Source organism: Rattus rattus, chromosome 7 (assembly GCF_011064425.1).
Source record: "Rattus rattus isolate New Zealand chromosome 7, Rrattus_CSIRO_v1, whole genome shotgun sequence".
In the NCBI taxonomy this organism is placed as follows: domain Eukaryota; kingdom Metazoa; phylum Chordata; class Mammalia; order Rodentia; family Muridae; genus Rattus; species Rattus rattus.
Genome location: NC_046160.1, coordinates 70,059,517 through 70,081,754, shown reverse-complemented (window position 1 = coordinate 70,081,754; position 22,238 = coordinate 70,059,517). Strand labels below are relative to the sequence as shown.

Here is a 22,238-nt window from a genome sequence, read left to right as displayed (position 1 = left end):
CATGCTCAATCTTGCTTCTGCCTCCCCTCCATTTCCTAAAGATAAATGGAAGAGAACTTGCTTCCCTGAGCATCAACAGGTCCCTGAGCTTCATTCCCAACCACTTCTGTGGAGTGAAGCTACCCAAGGCCACTCACTGGCCCCAGTCTCCCTCAGTTTAGTAATGGACGCTCCTGGCTTGGGGCCCTACCTGAGGACAGGAGCCGGGGTGGGGGTGGGGTGGGGGTGGGGTGTGCCCTGTCACCCTCCACAGGGGAGCCGGCTGCCTCTATGTAAATAGATAGGAAAATAGCTGCTGGAAACCCAACTGCGGGCAAATACCCAGGATTCCAAGCCACCCTGTGATTAGGTATGGACACATGTTCTAGACCACACACTTGTTTTTTTTTAAACCAGATCATGTGCCCCTCCTTAGACATCCTGGTAGTCTTCCCTTGAACATTCTCTTCTCTCTTTGCCCTTCCTCAACTTTAACACTGATGTACTCCCGTACTCACACACACATGCTTACACTCGAATCTTAATCTGGAAAACTGGCCCGTGTCCCCACCTTAGCTAAGGGAGGAAGAGGAAGCTGGCCTGTGTCCCCACCTTAGCTAAGGGAGTACGGAAGAGGAAGCTGGCCGGAGAACAGCTCACACTTTGTGTGTTCAAAATCATCCCACCCATCTTCATCTATTGCCCCCACCTCTGTGAGCATTTAAGCATGGGTTGTTTTATACATGAGATCTAGACCTGCCTCCAGTTGATCATCAGCCCAGGTGTCAAAACCAACTCAGGATTTTAAAAAAATCAGGAATATTGCCCTTTCCCTTCAGCAAACAGTCAAGACTTGATTGTAGGCCTAATGTTAGTGAAGAATGACAGGACAACGCCCTAAACCAGCTTCTTAAGAGAGTGCGGATGAAAACAGTAACTAGGGGGAATGGAGCTAAAATGGTAATTGATTGGAACCTCGTACCAAAATTCTTAAATAATCTGCCCCCAAGATCTGTTAGAGGCTTCCAGATGTCTGCTCAGGCTTATAAATGTTTCTGTGTGATCTATCCTGATTTGCTCTGGTGTCGTGTACAGCGAAAAGTTTGTTGTGTTACTGCCCAGCCTCTACCAGACTGTGAAGCCTAATACAAACCCCTGCCTCTCCTGCATTGCAAATCAGCAAGTTCTAGGGAGGAAGTCAGAGGAGAAAAGTAGGACTCTGAGTTAACATCAATCACAGTTAAGGCAGGGAAAAAAAGAAGATAGTATAAAAGAAAACAGGCCAGGGAGATGACTCAGTGGGCAGAAGGGTTTGGGGGGAATCTAAAATAAAATTCAAAAGTTAAAGTTAAGATACATGGGGTAGAGGCCATCTAGATCAGAGGTAGAACATACGCCAGCATTCACTAGGCCCTGAGTTTGATCCCCAGCGCCCAAGTAAGAAGAGAAGGAAGGGAAGAGGGAAGGGAGAGGACTGGAGAGAGGGGAGGGGAAAAAGAGGGAGGAAAGGAAGCAGTGGGGGGGGGGTAAGGGGGTGGGAGTGGGCATTTAATCTTGTTTTTATAAATTCCTTAGCAGCCCTACAGGGCCAACAATGAGGTACCACCCGCAAGAGTCCAGCCTGATTTCTGCTCTAGATCTCATTGGACTGAAACTATCACCTGTCTGTGTGTCTGTCTGTCTGTCTGCCTCCCTCTGATTCGCTCTCTGTGTGAATCTGTCTGTCTGTCTCTCTCTGAGGGGGTGGGGGTACACATGTCATATAACTCTCCAGGAGAGCTATATCGGCTGAACGGGGTTTAACAGAGTCTCTTCCCGGGTTCAAAATGAAAATTACAGGCAGATAATTATCTTTGGTTTATGGTTATGCAAACATGTGCAGCCAGTAGATTTTTTTTAAATCATATGGCAATGTGTGCAAAATAGCTAAGCTCCAGATCAAGTCCCTTTTCTTGCCAAGAGAAGTCAACCTTCCACTCACGAAGCCAAGCCTGTTCTCAGCCATGCTCAGAGTGTTTGTTCACATTTGGGTTTGTAACGTTTTTTCCCCACACTCTTAGGCTGTTCTAAGTTATCCTATTTGCTCTGTCAGGTAGAACACAATGAGAGCTGGGCAGATGACTTGCCCCAGTGTGCGTGTATCCTACATCCTCTGTGCTTTTCCTCCTGAATCGTATTCCTGTCTATGTTTACAGCCAGCCACTCCACAGCCAGTCATACAACATTCTCATTACGATAAAGGGCAATCCCATGCCGCCCAACTCTACTTCCAAATTTCCAAGTTCAAATCTCTATATTTGACACAGATATGTAGAATAATCTTAGCTTCCAACGTAATTTTTACAAAACAGAGTTTTAAAATATTCAGAGAGTAACTTTCAAACAACACAATTCAGTTTAAAAGCCAGACTCATCTGTCAAATCACGGTCTTGGAGAATTCTTTCTTGAATACACACAAAGAAGATGGCAATTATGTCTGGAAAAGAGAAATCTGTTGCATAGATGTGAGGAATCTGAACATTTTCATTTGCAGAGAAGTCCCATGCCTTTATATGACTAAATATGTCTTTATTTATTTACTTTGTTTTAAAATTGAAAGTGCTTGAAAAAAGAATCTGATGAGAAATGATGCAAATTGCAAAAGCTCACGGAGGGAAAAATGTATTTGGAGACTCACGATGGTCTTGATTTTGCCCTGAGAATTTTCCATAATCATTGTTTTCTCTCTGGGTATCAGAGCCACTGATGATTCTGGAAGCCCCCAGCCTCCCCCCAAAGGCCCCCTGAGACTTGGTGGCGCAGGGTGGGAGCAGTGTCCATGCCCCTTCCCAGAACTGTGATGAGGTATGGCTCTCTTCCGTTCCAGGTGGTGGGGTGATGCTGCTGGTATATGAATACACCTATGCGTGGCTGCAGAAGAACTGGTGAAGGACTGAGAGACACTTTCCCCTTAACAACAGAGATGTGGTCTGCAGCCCCACACAGAGAAGACAAGCTAGACAATGCCATTAAGACGGGAGACAGCCTGCTCAGGAGCAAAGCCTGTTCCGATGTTTTATAAATTTTTAGACAAACTGACATGGTAGTTTGGGCCGTATACATAACACTGTGAGAAGGAAAATAACACGAAGCAGTGGGGTTTGTCAGTTAGGGATCACTAGGGTAGAGATCAGATACAGTTCATAAAAGCTATACAAAGTGTCTGACCCCCATGCTTCACCACGAAAACTCGTTTGATAACTTTTCTGAGAAGTCTATAAATCCATAAATTTTTGAAAATAAATTGTTCTGCAGCTGATTTCCTGAGAATTATTCAAAGGAAGACTTAGGTATGAGTCAGAATTTAAACATGTTTTACAAGGAATTACTTTTCCATAAATCATATTTTAAAAGAAAAGAAAGAAAAAAACTTAAATACACCAAAATAGCCATTTAAGAATGTTTAATTTTGTGAGTGCTGAGTTAAAATGTGAGTCTATTGGTTTTCTTTAGTAATTAATGCATCCTCAGGCTCCGTTTCCCTAAATGTATTTTATATTCCACATGGTGACTTAAGTGGATATATTAAAATCATGCTATTTGAAGACTTTTGTTAAAAATAGAATACATGATATTATATTAAACTGCTTTCTCTTACATAGTTCATTTTGAAAACAAGATTTGTTACTGATTTTTTTTGGGGGGGGGTGGGTTAGGTCACAAATTGAACTTTTTTGAGCCCTTCTCTGTTGCCCAAAGTTGTCTCCAAACACCCATCCTTAAAAAGGATGTAGGAAAATAAAACTATCTCCAGATTTTTGGGTTTAAGTCACATTTTGAAGCATAAAATCAACGATTTAGAATATTAAAATGTCTACATTAAGTGGCAAACATTTCCAAAATGAAAATACATTCTTTAGCACTTCTAAGCACTCATGCACTAATATGCACTCTGGGAAAAAAAAGAAAGACAGCTTTTTGGTCTTGATATAATAACCAAAGCTTATTTTTATGTCTGTACCGTGTAATGAGACTTCTCCAGTCAAGAAAAAAAAATTTCAACATGTTTTAAGTGACACACCTGCTCTTGACTAGTCCTGTGGGGTATTTCAACTAGGGGCAAGCTCACCAAAACATTTTGAAAATAAACAGTGAAGATGGCATGGTAATTATTTGTGTTTATTAATTTAGAGCATCTGAAGTATAAAAATAAAAGGCTTTTGACATACTCTATATACATATACAGCCTCCTGTCGTACATCTTTTCCAACATGCTTTTCTTTTCCACTTGTATTTCAGCCCAATATTCAATATGTGGGCCATTATAAAAAAGAAAAGGAAAAAAAAAAACAGAAAGCCAGGAGCAGGAAGAGTGGGTCTGTGTTGAAGGGCTGCTTTTTGTCTTTAAAGGTGATGCACAGAGAGTCCTCTGCGGGAGGGCTAAAGGCACAGAGCAGGGCGGAAAGCGAATTCTGAAGAGAGCATATGACAACTTAGAACCTTCCCTTCTGAGCGTCAGGAGGAGGCTAATGCAACAGCTTGAAGACCTAGCAGGCCCTACCTCACTGTTCCTGTTCTTAGCTGTTAGAGTAGCTGCAATCATAAATGACTATGAATAGCCAACACAGTTTGGGCTTTCCGTGTGGGTTTACCGTGATCAGTAAAAGACCTGGAGAGAGAAGGGAGAATGAAAAAAGAAAACTCTGACACCATTAATATTAATTTCTTAAAATACAAAAACCAGAAAAATATAAATAACAATAAGATCTCTTAACTTAGATAAGGAAAATAAACATTATCAGTTATGTCTCCAGACAGGCGATGGTTCTTTCGCAACACCCCGAACAGTCACCTAAAACATTAGCTACAGAGTGCTTCTGCACCTTAAGTCGACTTTCTGGATAGCAGGCAAGGCTCTGTACTGCGTGATTCGAAAGTCCCCACCACAATACTGGATTGGATCTCAATGCCATTTGGTAACAGTCTGTCTTCTCACCACAGGGGAACACCAGTTGTCAATGGGGAGTTTTTACAAGATCAAAGGGATACAACGACCCTGAGAGGTCATCAGCTCCGGCTCCTTCCGCTCACTCTTCTCCTAAATTTATAATCTTGTTTGTAGCAATGAGTATTGGTTGCTTTATAAAGAAATGCAGTATGAAGCTCTCTATAAGGCATCTTAGAAGACAACTCTATAAGCTGTTTGCGGGTTGGCGGGGAGGGGGGCGACCTAGCTCCTTGAACACACTGCATATCAAAAAATCCCATACCTGTTTAGCTATTGAATGGAATTAATACCAAGACACCCCGCAGTACATTAATATATCAATAGATGAATGGTGCCAATGTCCTAAAAGTAACTTTAACCCTATTTTGCCAAACAGCAGAAGGAATGCAAATAGAAGAATCTTGCCCAAGAAAATGAACTATTATAAGATAAAAAATATAATCACATGGTCACACACACACATGCATATCCTGTAACTCTATTCATAACATTAAAGTAAAAACCGAATTGGTCTAGAAAGGCTTAGCAGCTAATCTCTGTTCTGTAATTCCATTAATGAATAAAAAGAATTTGCTAAAAATTAAATAGCATCTGAATTTCTAATACCAACACCAGCTGACCTGCACGTGAACCATGCTTCAGTACACAATGTAAACTTCACAGTGAGCCATTGTTACTACATTCATTAGAGACAAATTCTCCATTTCCTTTTACGTTACCAGATAATTTGGGGCTGAGATTGCTGAACACATAGGTAAGCCAACGATAACAGTACAATTTCATTTCACAGTGGTTTTCTATCGCATAAAGTTCACTTTAAGTGACTTTGCAAAAATAAACCAAAAAAAAAAAAGCAAAACTAAAAAACAAAAAACAAAACAAAATAAACAAACCATTTCACATTAGACGTGTTTCTAGTGACTTCCGTTAGAGCGTTGTGGTACAGGTGTGTTAGAGCCTCTTGTCCTGTGCTTGACATGAGTATTGTTTGGCTGGGACACACACTAAAAGCTGGCTTGTTTGATCTGTGTCTGAGTCCTCTGCTGTAGAAAGAAAGTATCCTCCATGAAACGCTGAAGCATTTACTGAATACACACAACCTGAGGGCAAGTCTACCACCACCAAACAGAGAAATACCTCGCTAGAAAGTCACCATTGCCAGGAAAGAAAGATAAGTGGTGTTGGTGCTGGTGGGGGGTACCCCATGGAACGAAGACAACATCTTCCATATTTACAAGCTCATAGAAATACAAACATCACTGTATTAGGGACCAAGTCAAACAACAAAAGGAGCAAAAGTCCAATATTGTTTGAGTTCTATACATATTTTTTCAACGAAATACATCATCTCTTAAAAAGAAACAAAAGATCACACATGTCAGTTATTGATTGGTTTCTTAATGGTGAATTAAGGCTTATTTGGTCACCTTATTTGATTAGAGGCTATCACATAACTTATTTTTTTCTACATCTGTTTCCCTTTATTGATTTTGCAAAATCTCGACAATTGCACGTTTCAAAAGTTCAGGTTGATTTAGAATAAATATACATGTGTGGTTTTACCAAAGACAGATCCACAAAGTTCCATAAACCCTTTGAGGGGAGTAGGTTTCCTCACTGTGTTAAAACAGTGTACCGGCAAACGCACAAGTCCCGTTCAATCTTTAGAGTTGCTTTTGTTTTTAAATCCTAAAGTTAGGCCAGATTTCCTGGAAAGGGGGAAGTGACAGCAAGAAATATTTAAGTGTCATCAGCACAAAAATTATGAATCCATAAAGCCAGCTCTTGAGGCAGGAAAGCTGGACCACTGGAGGGGTGGGATGTGAGGAGGGGGAGGATGTGCTGAAGGGGGAGACCAGAGTGACACAGCTGGAAGTGGAAGCTCCCATCAGAGTGCAGAGGCTGCGACAGAATGGCTACCTTCTCTGGCTGCCTGCATTCCCTTGAAAGCCAGTGATGTGGGAATGTCACAGTTGTGGGGGGACAGTGGCGTGCTGCCAGCATGTTGCCACCCATGTCCAGCAACGTAACCAGAAGGAGCAGCACTGTAGGTCATGTAGGGTGACACTTGGGCTGGCGTGGGGTAAGGAGCCATGCTGGATGCTGATACAAAACTGCTCACAGCTGGGAGACCGTTCGGTGCCTGAGAGGAAGAAAGAAGAAATGAAAGAAGACATTACAGTATTCAACCTCTCTCCGGCTGACAGAAACAGAAAAGAAATTCTGAGTGCGTTAACAATACTCTGGGTCTACATCTGGGTTGCTTTTTTTTCCCCCTGGACTTCCTTTTAACCTTACTTTGACCTAAGGGTATCCAATCTTGCTTCTTAAACACAGTGCTGAAAAACAAGACACTGTTCTTTCTACAGACGGTGTTTGGAAGCTACAACCGGAAAAAAATGCATTCTTAATTTTGTGATTTAAAAATACATGAAGGAGAAACAGGGTGAGAAAGGGTCAACTGAGAAGAAGTACTCTGGAAGTGCGCTCAACACTCTACTGACTCTGTCAACCTGCCTGGCACTCGCCAGCACTCAGCTCTTTTGTTGAAACTTTGTGATAGACACATCTCCTGTAGCTTTCATTTCCAGGACAGAAGGGCACAAAGTGTGGGTTGCTGTATTAAAAACTCAAAATGGACAAATCTTCTGCTAAATAAAGCATGGACCATATTTCAAGATGTCAGGTTGAAAATGCTACTCGGACAAGACATGTAAACTCGTTTTTTTGTTTGTTTGTTTGTTTTGTTTTGTTTTGCTATAGGATTTCTTAGTGTTGTTTTGAGTTGAAGTTTGTTTTCTTAATGAACTTTGGGGAATGTATTTTTTTTTTCACAATCAGAAAGGAAATGTTCTCCAGAAATATGAGCAAACACGTGCAGTTTTGAAATTGGAAATTTTGCATTTGCAAAGTTCAGGGTTTTTTTTTTTAAGTCATATGGACAAATCTCTTTAAAGGAATTTAATATGAAATCTTTGTTTGCAAACAAAATGCAGCAGCTCTGGAAGGCAGGCTTGCCTGGAAACCAGTGCTTTCTTGGCGTCCAATAAATCATTGTTGGTATCGTTACTATTAACAACACCAAAAACACCCTGATTTCTAATCCCTCTCTGGCACGGAGGCTCCCCACCCTTCTTCAAGTGGTTCTTTTCCTCCCAGTTTCTACTCTGTTTAAAGATAAAGAGTAAATCTTATTTCCTGGTACTGACATGACTGGGCCAACATGTCAGCATATTTCCTACAGAAACAGTAATATAAATGTTGGGATTGTTAGGAAGCGTGATTTGATCCACAGAGCTCAGCCAGACACATTTTAGATGCTTTGTCCAATTAAGTTAGGGCATAAATGATGCTTTTGTTTGGTGTACTCAGGACTTCCTGTATACCAACTGTGCATTCCATCAATAAGCTGTATCCCTTATCCCTCCATTTCAGAAATTATTTTTTGAATTAACTCGTTTGATCATCATTTTTACTTCTACCTCATGAGGTCTAAAAGCCTATTTTCTGAATGCAAAAGGAGTGTCTATATACACTTATAGACATACACACATGTATATGGTACATTATATACATACACACATGTATATGGTACATTATATACAGATGTGCGCTAGTGTCACCCATAGATTCTGACAAAACCTCACCTTATACCTTTGGTCTATAAGAACACACGCCTTATGCTCTTCTGTTTCTCGTATATTCTTTTAAAAATGGAAGATAAAGGAAAGATCCTTGAGTACCTCCTAAGTCCCAGACACCTAGAAATACCCAACAGATTTTATACAATTATAAGAAAGAATTAATAAACAATAGCTCATCCTGGCAGTAGCGGCCCACACCTTTAATCCCAGCATTCAGGAGCAGAGGCAGGCAGATTTCTGCCAGGTCGGCCTCAAGCCAGAGATCTGCCTCTGCCGAGTTAAAAGCACATGCACTGTTATGCCCAGCTTCTGTTTTGGTTTTTAAACAGGGTCACTATGTACCCAGGCCGGCCTGAAACTCTTGGCCCTTTAACCCTCGAACCAGAGATCACAGGTATACACTACTATACCAAGATGGCATTAAAATAAATTTCAACCCCCGTCCCATGATGTCCTTTTAAGTAAAGCTCAAAATGGTTAAGAAGAAATGACTTCATATCATTGCTCAATAGAACTGAAATTCTTTCCTCTTTAGAAGGTGGGTTAGAAAGTCGATGGTCATATACGTAAAGTCTGTCACTTCTGTCTGAGGCTGCAGTGTCCTCTATAGTCTACCGTGGTGCTTCTCGACAGTCAGGAGGTGAAATGTACCACAAGCTACAGCTTTATTAAGCCATTCTTTCCTCTCCTGGAACTCAAAGCTCTTTATTAGCTCTTTTTATTTTTCAGAAGAAAAAACCTTTGTGTCCCGTTTTAACAAAACAACTATGTCTCTGAGGAACTTAAATTGGAGTTCTTGGGGCATCTAGATGGCCATCAAATTACAGGGGCAAGTGGGGTGCAGTCTCGCATTACATGGAGATCATTGCTTTAATTGCTTTTATTCAGTATTTATTATTTCATTTCCCCAAAAATATGTTAAAATTAGCTTTGAATGTAATCATCCAAGTAGAATTACGGAAAGGTGTCCACATCTGTGTTTGGCCCCTGTCTAACATTAATTAATATGTAGTGCTACTAGTACCAATGTGCACCCAGATAAACAAAATAAGAATATTAAGGTCTGGTAGCATGGCTCAGTAGCTATAGCTTAGTATGCATACTGCCCCAGGCTCAATCTCACACAGGAGAAAAAATATTAAAATTAGCTTTTAAATAATACAAAACTTGACTCTACATCTGGTGCCTAATTCCAAAAGATCTCATATGCATGGCAAAATAATGGCATAAAATGGCATAAAATCTGTTGTTGGATTCTATTTTCTATCACTGCTGTCCTACTGCTGGGGTGCAGGAGGCATAACTCACTACTTACACACTCATTCATGACGTGCCATAGCCATTCTGATATTTTGTCTGTAGTCTGCTTACATGGGCCCACTCATGCCCAAAGTCACCCCACCCCTCAAGTATGACCCACAGAAAGACTGGATCAGAATCTCACCTCAGATAATGCTCCCCTCACGGAGAAGCCAAAGATGCACTTTCATATTTACTCCATAACTTTATTCATTGAACAAACATAACAATATCCTATGGATTTTTTATATCCATGGATTTTATGGATTTTAAATAATAAGCTCTCATACCTAAAATACTAAAGTTACTTTATGCTATTATGTGTTGTCATGGCGAATATTTCAAGGTTCTCAAAAATACCACCATATTTACTGGCTGTCAGTTTAGTAATTCAATTCCTTCTGTGTTCCAGAAAGACCCAGGAGAGAGCAACAAGTTCAGAGAGGCAGCTTCATCTCATAGAAGAGGGTGGGGGTGGGCACACAGTGGTCACTTGAAGGAAGAGAAAGGTTAAGAAACCCTCAAGCTTGGAAGAGTAACTCATGTCTGACTTGACTAGAGCAATTGGGGTTGGCGGGGTCTTAATGTCTCATTCTGCCACTGGGTGTTCAGATTTTGAAATCTGGAGGAAACGGTTGGGGAAATAAGCAAGAAAACACAAATGTGCTTCAAAATGCCCCTGCCCCTCAGCCACCTTTGCTGTTCATTTACTCCAGGGTCTCAATAAATACCAATTTTCTCACTATTAACTTTGAAACATGACATTACCAAAGTAATACATCTCTACTGGTAAAGTGATTGTTCTTTGTAAAGAAATCCCTGAAAGGATAAAATTTTCCACAGCGAAGGAAAACAACCACAGGTAGCCTTGGTGTTTGTTTATGTTTCCCTGTGAAGGAGTAAACTTAAAAGTGAGCTCCCCAAATCTGTTTAATGTTTTCCATGAAGGGCACATAATTAATCTAAAGAGCTGGTTAGGTTCCCAAACGTACACCATAAATATGGTGGGGACAAACATGTTAAATTACACCATTTAATTGGACCGTGAATATGATTTATAAATCAACCAATGTACGGAATCCCAGGGGAAAAGTAAACAAATTTTCCACATGAACCCTGCGATAACAATGCAGTAGAAAGCTCAGTTTTGAAAACGACTTTGCCTAAATATTTCATAAATAATACGTCAACCCATCAACCCCCTTTTCACATAGACCTTCCGAGAAAGCAGCAAGAAGTCTGTAACTTCCCTCCTCACAGCCTTATTTTTGGAAATGAGATTTACTAATACAAAGTGAAACAGATAAATTGCATGTTCCAGGGGAAGTAAGTTTTCTACATTGGGTTGTCTTGGGAAAAGACAGGTTTTGTCTCCTGAACACTAGGAGAAATCTAGGGAGAGACCTATGGTGCAATACAGCTCCTGTTAAGTGATCACATGGCTGGACTGGTAGACTGTTGGAGGACAGGGACCTGCCTCAGTTACCCTGTAGGCTCACAAAATGGGGCACTCGGGAGGCATTTTGTAAACAACTTACTAAAGACTTGTGAATGCAAAAGATATGATTCTCTTGTTTTAAGAACAAAATAGTTTACCACTACCACCCTATCACAGGACAAGCATTTACTTCAAGCAAGCTAAATGAATAAAGCTGTTGGCAAAGTAAATAAGAGTTCCAACCAGCCACTCCACTCTTCGATTTATGGTTGTTACATATTCCTCCACTCTAGGAAGATGGAAATGCATTGGTATCCAAACATTATGAGCATGAAAAACAGGAGGAGGAGGGAGAGGAGGAAGAGGAGGGAGAAGAGGAGGAAGAGGAGGAAGAGGAGGAGGAAGAGAAGAAAGAAGAAGAGAAGAAAGAAGAAGAGAAGAAGAAGAAGAAGAAGAAGAAGAAGAAGAAGAAGAAGAAGAAGAAGAAGAAGAAGAAGAAGAAGAAGAAGAAGAAGAAGAAGAAGAAGAAAAGTTTGGAAATTAGAAGTTAAAGACTATTTTTCAAATTCTAGAAATTGTCCACTCAGCATTTTCTCTCTTGGAAAAAAACGCAAATGACAGCCGAGTGCCAGGTTCTCTGCTCACAGTCTGTCTGTCAGCCACTCATGAAATCCATGTGTTCCTTTCTTTCTGATGACATGAGTTTGCCCTGGCTCTATGATAAAATATATTTGGCCATAAAAACAATTGTGCTTCACATAAATTTACAATGCCAGTTTCTTTAACAAAAAACAAATTTGCATCTGAAAATGAGCAGGTATTTTTTAGAAATTAATTCTCTGAAATTCTCTAACTGCCACTCTTCCCTTCTTTATTTTATAATGACCTTAGTAAAGCAAACCTGGTAAAGTAAAGTGACAATGAGAAACAGGGCTCAACATTCATCTAAGAGAATTACTTTGAGTGACCCTATTGCAGGCCCAAATGTTGTTAGATAATAGGAAATGTGGTAAATGTGTAATATTTCTTTTTTTCTAAATATTATCTGTCTAAAATGTTATTAAAATTGATATAGCCTTACATTGATTTGTTTTATTTTATTTTGTATTCTATTGTCATACAGCAAAAATTATATGCATCGGGTACGGTGCGATGCTTGTGTGTATGTAAACATTGTACAATGAACAAATCATTTTAAATGCAATTACCTCAGGTAGCATAAGATAATTTTAAAAAATTTAGAATCCTAGTTACCTTGAGTTTACAGTCTTTTAAACTACCTTTTCTTTGCTCTCTCACATGACATATTTTGTTGATATATAATTATTAATAAGTTTGCTTAAAATACTATTGGTTGGGAGTTAATTAAAAATCAGACCATATTTTTCATAAGTATGATGAATTTCAAAGGTCATTGGCATTTGCCTAAAGTTTCATTCTCTATAAAATTGTAAATTAATTTGACAAAAGTTAACTTTGGTGCAAAGAAAATTCCTCACAGCTTCAATTTTTATCTCCACGAAAATAGTGTGTTTTGAAAAACAAGTTATAAAGTTGTTGGACTACTTTGTTTTTTAATTATCAAACAATGTTTTACAATTTCTCACTAGGAAATTATATTCAAGATGATCCATGTGTATCATTATTTAAAATAATGCACAAATGAATAATCTATGAGAATTTTAGATTAAACTACATTTGTAAATTAAGTTCTTCTCACAAAATTTGCTTAATTCAGAACATTTTTAGTGCAAGTGTTTATAGACTATTCTCTACTCCTAACATCTCAATTGCTAACTAATGCTATAATAAGTTTGCTGTCTCCATTATCTTCAACCCCTCAATGAAGATATTGGGAAATTGTAACTCAGGCATTCGTGTTACTGTAGCCAACAGGTAAGCCCTATGTGTTTGTTCTGAGGGAACGCACAGTGCAGACTCAACTTTCCATAAACTATACATGTATTTATGAACTGTGTGAATAAGATCAATTACTAATTTACCAAATTCCATGTAAAAGAACAGATACAGCTCAACACCTATCCATTTCATTTTTATCCACTTGATCAGATTAAGTCAAATTTTTGTGCTTTCATTTGACTAAATAGAAAGAACAAGTAAACATTGTTTCCCTTCGCAGTTAGATGAGAGTAAGGATTTCCTCCTTACTTACAAATGTAGTTGAAAAGTCTAAGATAAATAAATATTCTATCCTAGTTAACAAAGAGTTTTGAACGGGAGTCCCATATGAGTTTCAATACATTAATGTGTAAGATAAATTTGGGCATTCACAACTAATTTTCAACAGTGAATAGGAGGTACATGTATGACTGAACTATGCATGCATTTCTAATTCCTAGGGATTGGACATGTTTGCAAGTTATTGAAAATAGAAAGTCTAGATCATGATAACCAACAGTATCAGGGCTCAGCCTCCAGCTTGTTCTATAGCCATTTTACAGGTGTCTTCCAAGAAAACATGCTCTAAGTTCTGAGTCTGAACTCTCAATCTCCCCTGTGCACACCAAAAGGAAACTAGCGTTAAAGGAAAACACAGTAATTAGTTATAACGGCAAAAGCCCAAAAACATCACAAGCAAATTTCTTCAGCTTCCCTTTCCCTAGGACTTTCAAGGTTTGCTGGCCAGAGAGGCAAATGGTGCGTGAGTTAACTTTTTATCAGAATATGTTGACAACACTGTGTATGTGTTTGGGGGGGGGGGTTGTTGTAAAATTAAACTTAGCTTTAGAATATTTCAAGAGAAATACACACATATGCAAATCCTGTGTGTTCTTAGTTCTTAGGCATTTTTATGTAATTTTACACCAAATTAATCTCTAAAGTGAGGTTTTTGTCTCCTTAACAAATCTTTCGTCATAAGAGTATCCACTGATTCATGTTGTGCTTAGAAACTCTGAACGTTTTATGATCGTGTGTCATTTGAATTATCTACCTAAATGGCAGAATGGAATAACATTTCAGTAAGAACGGTTTAAATATTAACTTGACATAAGTATCCTTTTATCTGGGGGCCTGTTCTCTTAAGTATTACAATATTTAGAACAACATTTATTTGTCCACCCATTCTCCTGAAGTTATTTGTTTTTATGAAACATTGTTTACTACTTTAAAATTCTTCGTGAGTGATTTTTAGTGAAACGGCATTCACTTGAAATGCTATTTATTTTAAATAAGTTGCAAGTTTAGTTCTGAAGCATATTTTAAATTAGCCCTTTCTAAACAAGCTTCACTGAGAGATTCAAGAGAGGGAAGTGAAAGTAGCTAGGAAGGTTTTCGAGGAAGCTGCTTTTTATGCAAACGGGATGGATTGACGGATTGTGGGAACTGGGGCTGATTTTGAACTCAGAACTTCATGATGTGATTCCAAGACAGCGCAGAGCCCCTGTTAAATGCCTGCTACTGTTCTCCAGGCTTTCTGTACATTTTCCATTGTTTGTCATAGATGCTTGGTAGGATGTTTCTTACTACAGATTTTTCTAAACCATGAATATTATGTGTATCACTTGTAAAAAGTCTCTCACTGCCATTTTTAGCCACAGGGGATACTTAATGAATGTTTCCTAAGAGCCTTAACATTGTTCTGACTCTGACTTTGGAATTACTAGCTCCTCATTTTGAAAATGAAGAAAGTCTAAGAAAATGAAGAGGCTCTAAATGGGTAAACCGCTCGCTTAAGAAGCTGTGGTGGTTACCGAGCTTTTAATCATGGCAAACACCACCACTCTGTGAGCTGAGAGTTATAGGCAGGTCTTTGCGAAAGAAAACGGTGAATTTGCTTATAGATACCTAACGGGTATTCTTTACAGTGGAACCAGAGTTAGAAAAGCGGCTTGCTCTCTCCTTGCTGTTTTTGGTAATATTTGCCAGGAAATTAGCTACTAATGATTTCTGACAAACCTTGAGAGAGACGAGGAAATCAAAATGCGATTTATTAGCGAAAATGGTTAGGATATCCGCCCAGTAGATAAAAATAATAAATTCCAACAAATATTGTAACTGATTTTTGAGAAGACACTTTAAAAATTTTAAGGCTCTAAAATAAGACTAAGTACGTTGAGGCTTTGGAGGTCTACTTCGGGAATACCGCACACTGCCTTGAAGTTTTGCCATTTGAGTTTTGAACTCTTCATTCTAGCATACTGACGAAATTTGGACTCACACTTTTGTGTGGCTGTTGCTTCATTCTTCTCAAGGAGGAGAAAAAAAAAAAGAAACACCAGTGTTTTAAATTTTCTTTCAGAGAGTAGAGGGAGGGACGGGGAGGGGGGGCAGGAGGGGGGAATTAAACGGTCCACAGCCAGTCCGTATAATTTGAGGTTTTCTCACTAACCTCCCCTGGGAAATTACGATGTGACCTTTAATCGGGAAATGGTAACTTTATTACGTTTATCTGGTTGCCCCTCTTCCATTCTCACCGGACAAGCTGATGTCTGGAAGCACAGGAGCTGTCTGTGCACATGACCCCGCAGCCTCCCACAAGCCTTGCGACTCTGGCTTGCGGCCTCCAGGCGCAGCCCGCTAGCAGGGCGCTCGCTGCTCTGAACCCCAAAGTCTGGCCGTGCCGAAGCTCGGCCTTGGATAGACTGAACCCGGCTGGGCTGGAAGGTTTGGAGCCACAGGCGCGGCGGGATGCTAGGCTTTTACCCAGGCATCAGCCCAGACTCAGCTAACCCGGGATCCATCTCCGGCCCCAGTGGGTCGGCAGCCAGACCTTCTCCCTCTTCAAGGCGTCCCTCATCTCCAATCCCCAACACCAGGCAGCCCGCCGCCGAGCTAAGCCCTCTCCTCCTCACCTGGCCGTACTTGGCTTCTTGCTCCAAGGCTCCCTTCTCCAATCCATTCACTGCGTGCGGGGCGGCAGCAGAGAAGTTGTTGCGGCCCAGGCTGCTCCACTCCTCCACCTTGGGGCTGTGGTAGGGGGAGCTGTCGCTCACTCCTGAGAAGGTGGAAGGGAGATTTCAGGCGGGGCTCAACCCGCGCGCCCCCTCCTGAGACAAGACCCGAATCCCCTACCACAAAGGTCCTAGGCTAAGACCTTTGGTCCACTCCCCTGCACTAGGCCTCCTAGGGACGCTAGGCCTAGGCACAGACTCCTCTGTTTTCAGGCTAGGGCCTGGAGAAGTTTTAATGGCCTGAAAGTAGGCCTCTGAGTTAAGTTTCACCCACTCCTGGCGGATTTTTTTGTTTGTTTGTTTGTTTTCCTTTCTTCGTTTCCTAAGCCAGCATTAGATTTTCTTTCTTCCTTCTTGATCTCCCAGGGAACGGATTGAAAGAGAGGAGTCTTGTTTTGATTTTTGTTTGTTTGTTTGTTTGTTTGTTTTTCCCAAACAGAAGAAAAAAATCCAAACCTGTAAATGGGATATTTGTTCCTTACCTCTGTCCCTACTGAAGGAGAGTGGCAAAGACGTGACAGTGGGGAGGACTGATGAGGAAGAGAGGAGGCCTGGCCCAAGTGTGACCCGGTGATGCTCAGAAACAGCCTGACAAATGCTCGCTACACTGTGGGGATCTGATAGCTATGTCAATAAGACAGAACAAAAGGCCCGCAAAGTCCTTTGCAAACAAATAACTGAGCGATGCCCACAATACGTATGCAAAATGTAAGTACACACATTCCCGCATTGTATGGATTCAGGACTACCCTACATGGCCACTGCCTGCTAAATAAGTAAGGGTATATGCCTATTTTTTTAAAATAACTAAGTCTGGAAATACCGCAATTGTCAACGGTGGAATTGTAAAGAATGTTCTTTTTTTAGGCATCAGATAGAGAAAATGAAATAAAGTGTAAAGAAAATGAAAGTAGAATTTAACGTTAAGAAAGAGGGCAAAACCATCTACCAATCTTTCTGTTCTTAAAGGAGATACAGACCTCCCCCCCAAAAAAAAAGATTTTCATAACATCTACAGTTTGCATATGGGGGAAAAAAGATATTTGAAGATTGCATGCATCTAATTCTGCTTCTGGGCCCCATGTATAGAAGTTTGACAGTGTCTTTTATGGATTTTACACACTCCCATCTGATACAGGTGCTTCAAAGAGCGGTCATTTGGAGAAATTACCCTTTTACATGCACAGATTTGTCAGAACCCTGCTTGTTTAAAAGTGACATCACAAATAGACAACAGTATCTACCCGGAAGCATCACTGCCTTCTCTACTCCAATTCCTCCCTACCTGACATTCGGTCTGGTTGCAGGACTATGCAGAGGTGAAAAGTTTTTTTTTTTTCAACTGTCAGCCTATTTTCATTTTGTCTCCCCCTCCAAAGACAAAGATTGTGTTCCCATTTTTGTACCAGGAAGCCATGACTGATTCACAACTGTCTGATGCTATTTGCTGCCGTTGCAGACAAAAGGCAATCGGTGGGCATAAGTCTAAAGTTATCTTAAGAAATTGAGATCCCCCTGTGAGCCCCCATTTCTGCTGACCTCACACTTTCCCACGAACAGGGGCTTCCTTTAAATGTCAATGAGGTCAGTTTATCCTATAAATCAAGGGCAACGTCTCCAACCGAGGCTCCAACTAGTTCCAAATAACCCAGAGCTTTACTCTTGTCAATTCGCCGCAGTCAGAAGACAAGAAGATGGGGACTCGTGCACTGTTTTAATTACTTTAAAAGGTAATTGCACCAAGGTGGTGGGAACTGAAAAAAAAAACTAGGAAATATTTTCCTCTTTTCTAATTTTTCCTCTGTCTTAAACCTTCCACTGAGCAATTGAAGAAGTTAAGGGAATGAAACATTTTAACTTTCTTTTTCACCCAATACCAAGAAAGAGCCTAATGTCTTTTAAATTTTATCTTTAACAGTGCAATAAAAAGAAAACAAACTCAAGTCTCCTGGGAAAGCCAGACTGTACGGTGCGGAGCACTGGGAGATCTTTCTGAACAGTCAGAAAAGACGTCCAGGACAGAATAAGGTTCCAGCAGAGAAAGGGGGGGGGGAACACTGCTGGAAACTTTGCAGGAAAAGGACCAGCGACCACTAGCATTTCCCAGTACTCTACGGAAGCCGGAGGCTGGGGGGGGGGGGGACCAGAGACAGCAGCCGAAAGGACAACAGCGAATCACCAAGCAATTGTCACCTTAACTACTGGGTTGATAATTAACACCTGTTAAGGAAGGTGGTTAGGGAGGGGGGGGGAGAGAGAGAGAGAGAGAGAGAGAGAGAGAGAGAGAGAGAGAGAGAGAGAGAGAGAGAGAGAGAGAAGCGCGCTGAGGAAAATGAAGTGAAGCATAAGAATGAAACCAATTAGGTGACATTTGAACTTCCTGCCTGAGCAAATTTGGCCTGATTGCCAGAATCCGAGAATAATAATACAATTTCCAGAGTGTGCGGGACTCGTAGCTGCTGCATCTGATTCGTGAGCAAGCTGCCGACAGTGGCCATCTACAGCCCGCAGCCCCAAGCCTGCTAGGGCCTTCTCTTGTGCTCCCCAAATCGCCAGGCTGCGCTCTCCAAACAGTCTAGCCCGGCTGAGGCTGAGTGCGCGAGAGGCGGGGGAGGGTGGAAAATGCGAACCATGTGTTGGGGATGGGGGGGATGTTATGGGTCTGGTAGTTTGAGATGAGGCTGGAAACTGTGTGTGTGGCAAGGAAACCGAGGGGCAAGAGTTTCAAGTTAATGAGATCAGGACACCCCCTGGGACGACTCCTTAGGTTTCCAAAAGAAAAGGCCACAGGTGGTGGGGTAGACACTGGATAGAGGCCGAAGGTACTGGGATTCCCGACCGCTTGCAGGGACCCTCTCCGCCTAGCTCACTGCTTCCGAGCCCCTTACCTTGGTCGGTGATGGAACGGATGCCCAGGATGTCGGTGACGGAGTGAGAGGAGGGCCAGGTGCGCGGCAGGGCCACGGATCCTGGGATGGCCGGCACCCCAGGTGGTGTGGGCACCTTAGCAGCTGCCGCCGTGATGGGACTGGGGTACGAGTAGATGTGGTTGTAGGGCAGCGTGGGCTGCGGCGCTGGCTGGTGCTGCTTATAGGAGTCGTAGTGACCCTGCTGGGCCAAGTTGCCGATCTTGTTGCGCAGAATCCGGCTGATGGAACTCACCGAGGGTACGTTGTACTTGTCGCACACGCCATCCGCCAGCAGGCGGTCCCGGATCTCCCAAGCAAAGATGCCTGGGTCCCTCTGCTTGTAAGTCCGGATGTGTTTCACTACAGTAGGGGTGGTGACCCGGGGCTTGCTTCCCCCGATAGCTCCCGGCAAAATCGAACCGGTCTCGTTGTAGCGCGCCAAGATCTTGCTGACGCAGCCGTGCGAGACCCGTAGCTGTCGGCTGATGTCACAAGGTCGGATGCCCAGTTGGGCTAATTCCACGATGCGAAGCCGAATGGCGTTGGGCAGCGGCCTTCCGTTCACGAACACTCCTCCCAGCTGGTTCACCTCCCCGAAGGCTGGCTCTGCAAAAGGATCATAGAGCGCGCCACAACGCGCACCAACTGCTTGGGACAGCAGCCTGCCACTCGGCCTCCAAGAGCTTCCAGGGGCAGTGTTATGACACCCTCCTATAAGGACTGGGGTCACCCCAAACCAGACTGCTCCGGCCTGAGCTCAAAAACAAGCTGAGACCAGACCTCGCTCCTGCTTTGCGATTCCCAACTACAAACAAGGAGAGAGAGAGAGAGAGAGAGAGAGAGAGAGAGAGAGAGAGAGAGAGAGAGAGAGAGAGAGAGACAGAGACAGAGACAGAGACCCAGGGCAACTCGGGACACTCTAAACTCTCCGAAGCAGGCGGGGAAATCGGTCCTGACACTCCAGCGCGCCCTTCTTTCCCGGCCGGACACAAGAACGCCAGGCCCCTGCTCCCCTCCACCGCCTTACCCCTCCCTTCAGAAGGGTTAGACACAGCCTAGGGAAAACTGGGGCGGGGGGTGTTTTTGTTCTGTTTTGCTTGCAAGTGTAAACACGTGTGCAACAAAACTTGGATTGACACTGGGGTTGAGAGACTCGCCAGTGCCACGGCCCTCGTCTGTTAAAATCGGGAAATGGCATCAACTGCCACTCGGTAGCTCCCACAGCACCCTTTTAGCCGCTGACCCTTGGCGTGTGCACACAACTCGTAGGGACGCGGTCTGAGTCAATAGAGCGCGGTGGCGCGCCTCAGCTCCCTCCCTCTAGCCCTCGCCTGCTCGCTCCCTCCCTCCTCGGTTCTTACAACGTCCCCCCGCAGTCACTCACCCATTGCTCCGAGCAGTACACCAACCCGGCCCCAGTTCCGCACTCCCAGAAAGAAACTTTTTCCTTGCTCTCACTGGGCCGGCCTGTCGCTGCTCCAAGCCGCGGGTGCCTTGGCTTCTCCCCGGGAGGAGGCGACAAGAGTGCCAAAGGAAAGAGTAAAAGGAAGTCTGTGCCCGGCTGAAAGAGGCTTGAGTTCTGCATTTCAATCTAAGCAGCAACGTGGGCTGGGCTGTGTAGGGCCGGGCGGCTCAGTCTATCACTCACTTGTGACACACCCCAAAAGAGGTGGGCCCGGGGGCAATCTGCGTTGTAATTGGTGCAGGCCGGTGAGTGACAGCTCAGTCCGGGGAAACTCCTTCCGCCGTCTGTTTCTGGCTGGCTCCGCACCTGGGTGACTAAATACAATGAATAGGAGTGTTTGACGTCTTCCCAAGGGCGCCTCAAACATCACAAAATCAAGCTGATAAAAATGCTGAATAAGCAAACGGAAGCTTTGGTCTTGGTTTGAATGACTTTAAGTGGGTAGAGACCGAGGACACCTGTTGGGGAAGAGATGGACTTGTCAAAAATGAAATTGCAGGTTAGGGCTCTAAGGTAGCCAGCGGGCACGACCATCAAGGGAGCTCCTGGGCGTGAGGATGACTGAGAACTATCTGGCATGCTGACCTTTGGGGACTGTCCTAATCTTGTCCACAAATTCTACCTCCTTTCAGTTCACAAAGGATGGGGAGAGGGTAGGAGACTCTCCTTGGGGTGTAAGGACAGGATACTCCTTCCTGTACTCCGACCGAAATGGTTAGTGCCCCCGTGAGAGGCTAAACCTTGGCCAAGCAGGATCCTAGCAGAAGCCGGATGCTGGGAGGAAGAACTTCGAAAAGCCGACTAAAGAGGAGCACAAGACCTCCGCGGAGAAGCAGGGCTGATACCTGGAGCCCCGGTGACAGAGGCCACGATCATCCCACCCACCCCTTGTACATCACTCACCCAGAACGCAGGGTCATGGTTTCCGTGTGTTAGAATTTGCCAAGGTTCTTAACACCAGTGAACCACCTTGCGAGGTTTTGTTTTAAATATGAAAGACATATTTGAGACTGCCTCTGAGCATCTGCGTATAATTCCCTGTGACTCCAGTTTAGCTACCAGAGTTGCTGTCGTTCCGCCTACCTGAGGATTTTCACGTTCATTCACCCGAAGTCCGACGAGGATAGAACAATTTGGGACAGAGAAATTTATTTATTTATGGAGACAAAGTTGTGACGAATGTGAACGAAATAAGGAAGAGAAACACTGTAATGGATTTGGGTATCTGTATTACATCGGAAAGTGGATGATATTACTGTGTCTCCATCACAACTTGCCCCTCTTTTACACACAATATGTAGGATGATGCGTCCACTCTCCCTTCAGGTCTGTACACAAAGAAATCAGATGGACCCCTGACAGAGCCCGGGACGTCTCCTAATCAGTCTTGGATCTCAACACTGATCTCCTGGTACCTGCTTCTGTACTGGGTGTGCACTCTGAATTCAAATTACTGAGCTGTGAAAGATTATTTCAAATGTCTTTTATTGCAGTCAGGTATTTCACAAGAAGGTTTCACAAACAGAAATACTTGAACATCCCCCTCCCCTTATTTGTTGGTTTCAGATGTTCAAAGTTCTTACAAAGCTTGGCTTTGTGGTTT

General features: G+C 42.7%; 2 protein-coding genes across 2 annotated transcripts in view; one reads left to right on the top strand and one right to left on the bottom strand.

Moving 5' to 3' along the window:
- The window catches only part of Slc25a21 (solute carrier family 25 member 21), a 474,469-nt gene extending 470,277 nt beyond the window's left edge, over positions 1 to 4,192 (top strand). Inside the window, exon 10 of the mRNA XM_032907774.1 lies at positions 2,847 to 4,192. Coding sequence (XP_032763665.1) covers positions 2,847 to 2,908 — 62 coding nt within the window. The 3' untranslated portion in view covers positions 2,909 to 4,192. The remainder of the gene's footprint in view (positions 1 to 2,846) is intronic.
- Positions 4,122 to 20,731, bottom strand: Pax9 (paired box 9). Its single transcript, XM_032907772.1, has 4 exons — positions 20,555 to 20,731; positions 19,150 to 19,776; positions 16,163 to 16,305; positions 4,122 to 7,110 (listed from the first exon to the last, which is right to left on the bottom strand). The coding sequence occupies exons 1-4, from the start codon at positions 20,556 to 20,558 to the stop codon at positions 6,856 to 6,858; spliced, it is 1,029 nt and encodes a 342-aa protein (XP_032763663.1). The 5' UTR covers positions 20,559 to 20,731; the 3' UTR covers positions 4,122 to 6,855.
- Positions 20,732 to 22,238: the final 1,507 nt, after the last annotated feature.

Coding starts and splice junctions, on each gene's coding strand:
- Pax9 (XM_032907772.1), bottom strand. Junction 16,306..19,149: donor CCGTTCCATCACCGACCAAG/GTAAGGGGCTCG, acceptor CCACCTTCTCAG/GAGTGAGCGACAGCTCCCCC. Junction 7,111..16,162: donor AAGAAGCCAAGTACGGCCAG/GTGAGGAGGAGA, acceptor TCTTCCTCTCAG/GCACCGAACGGTCTCCCAGC.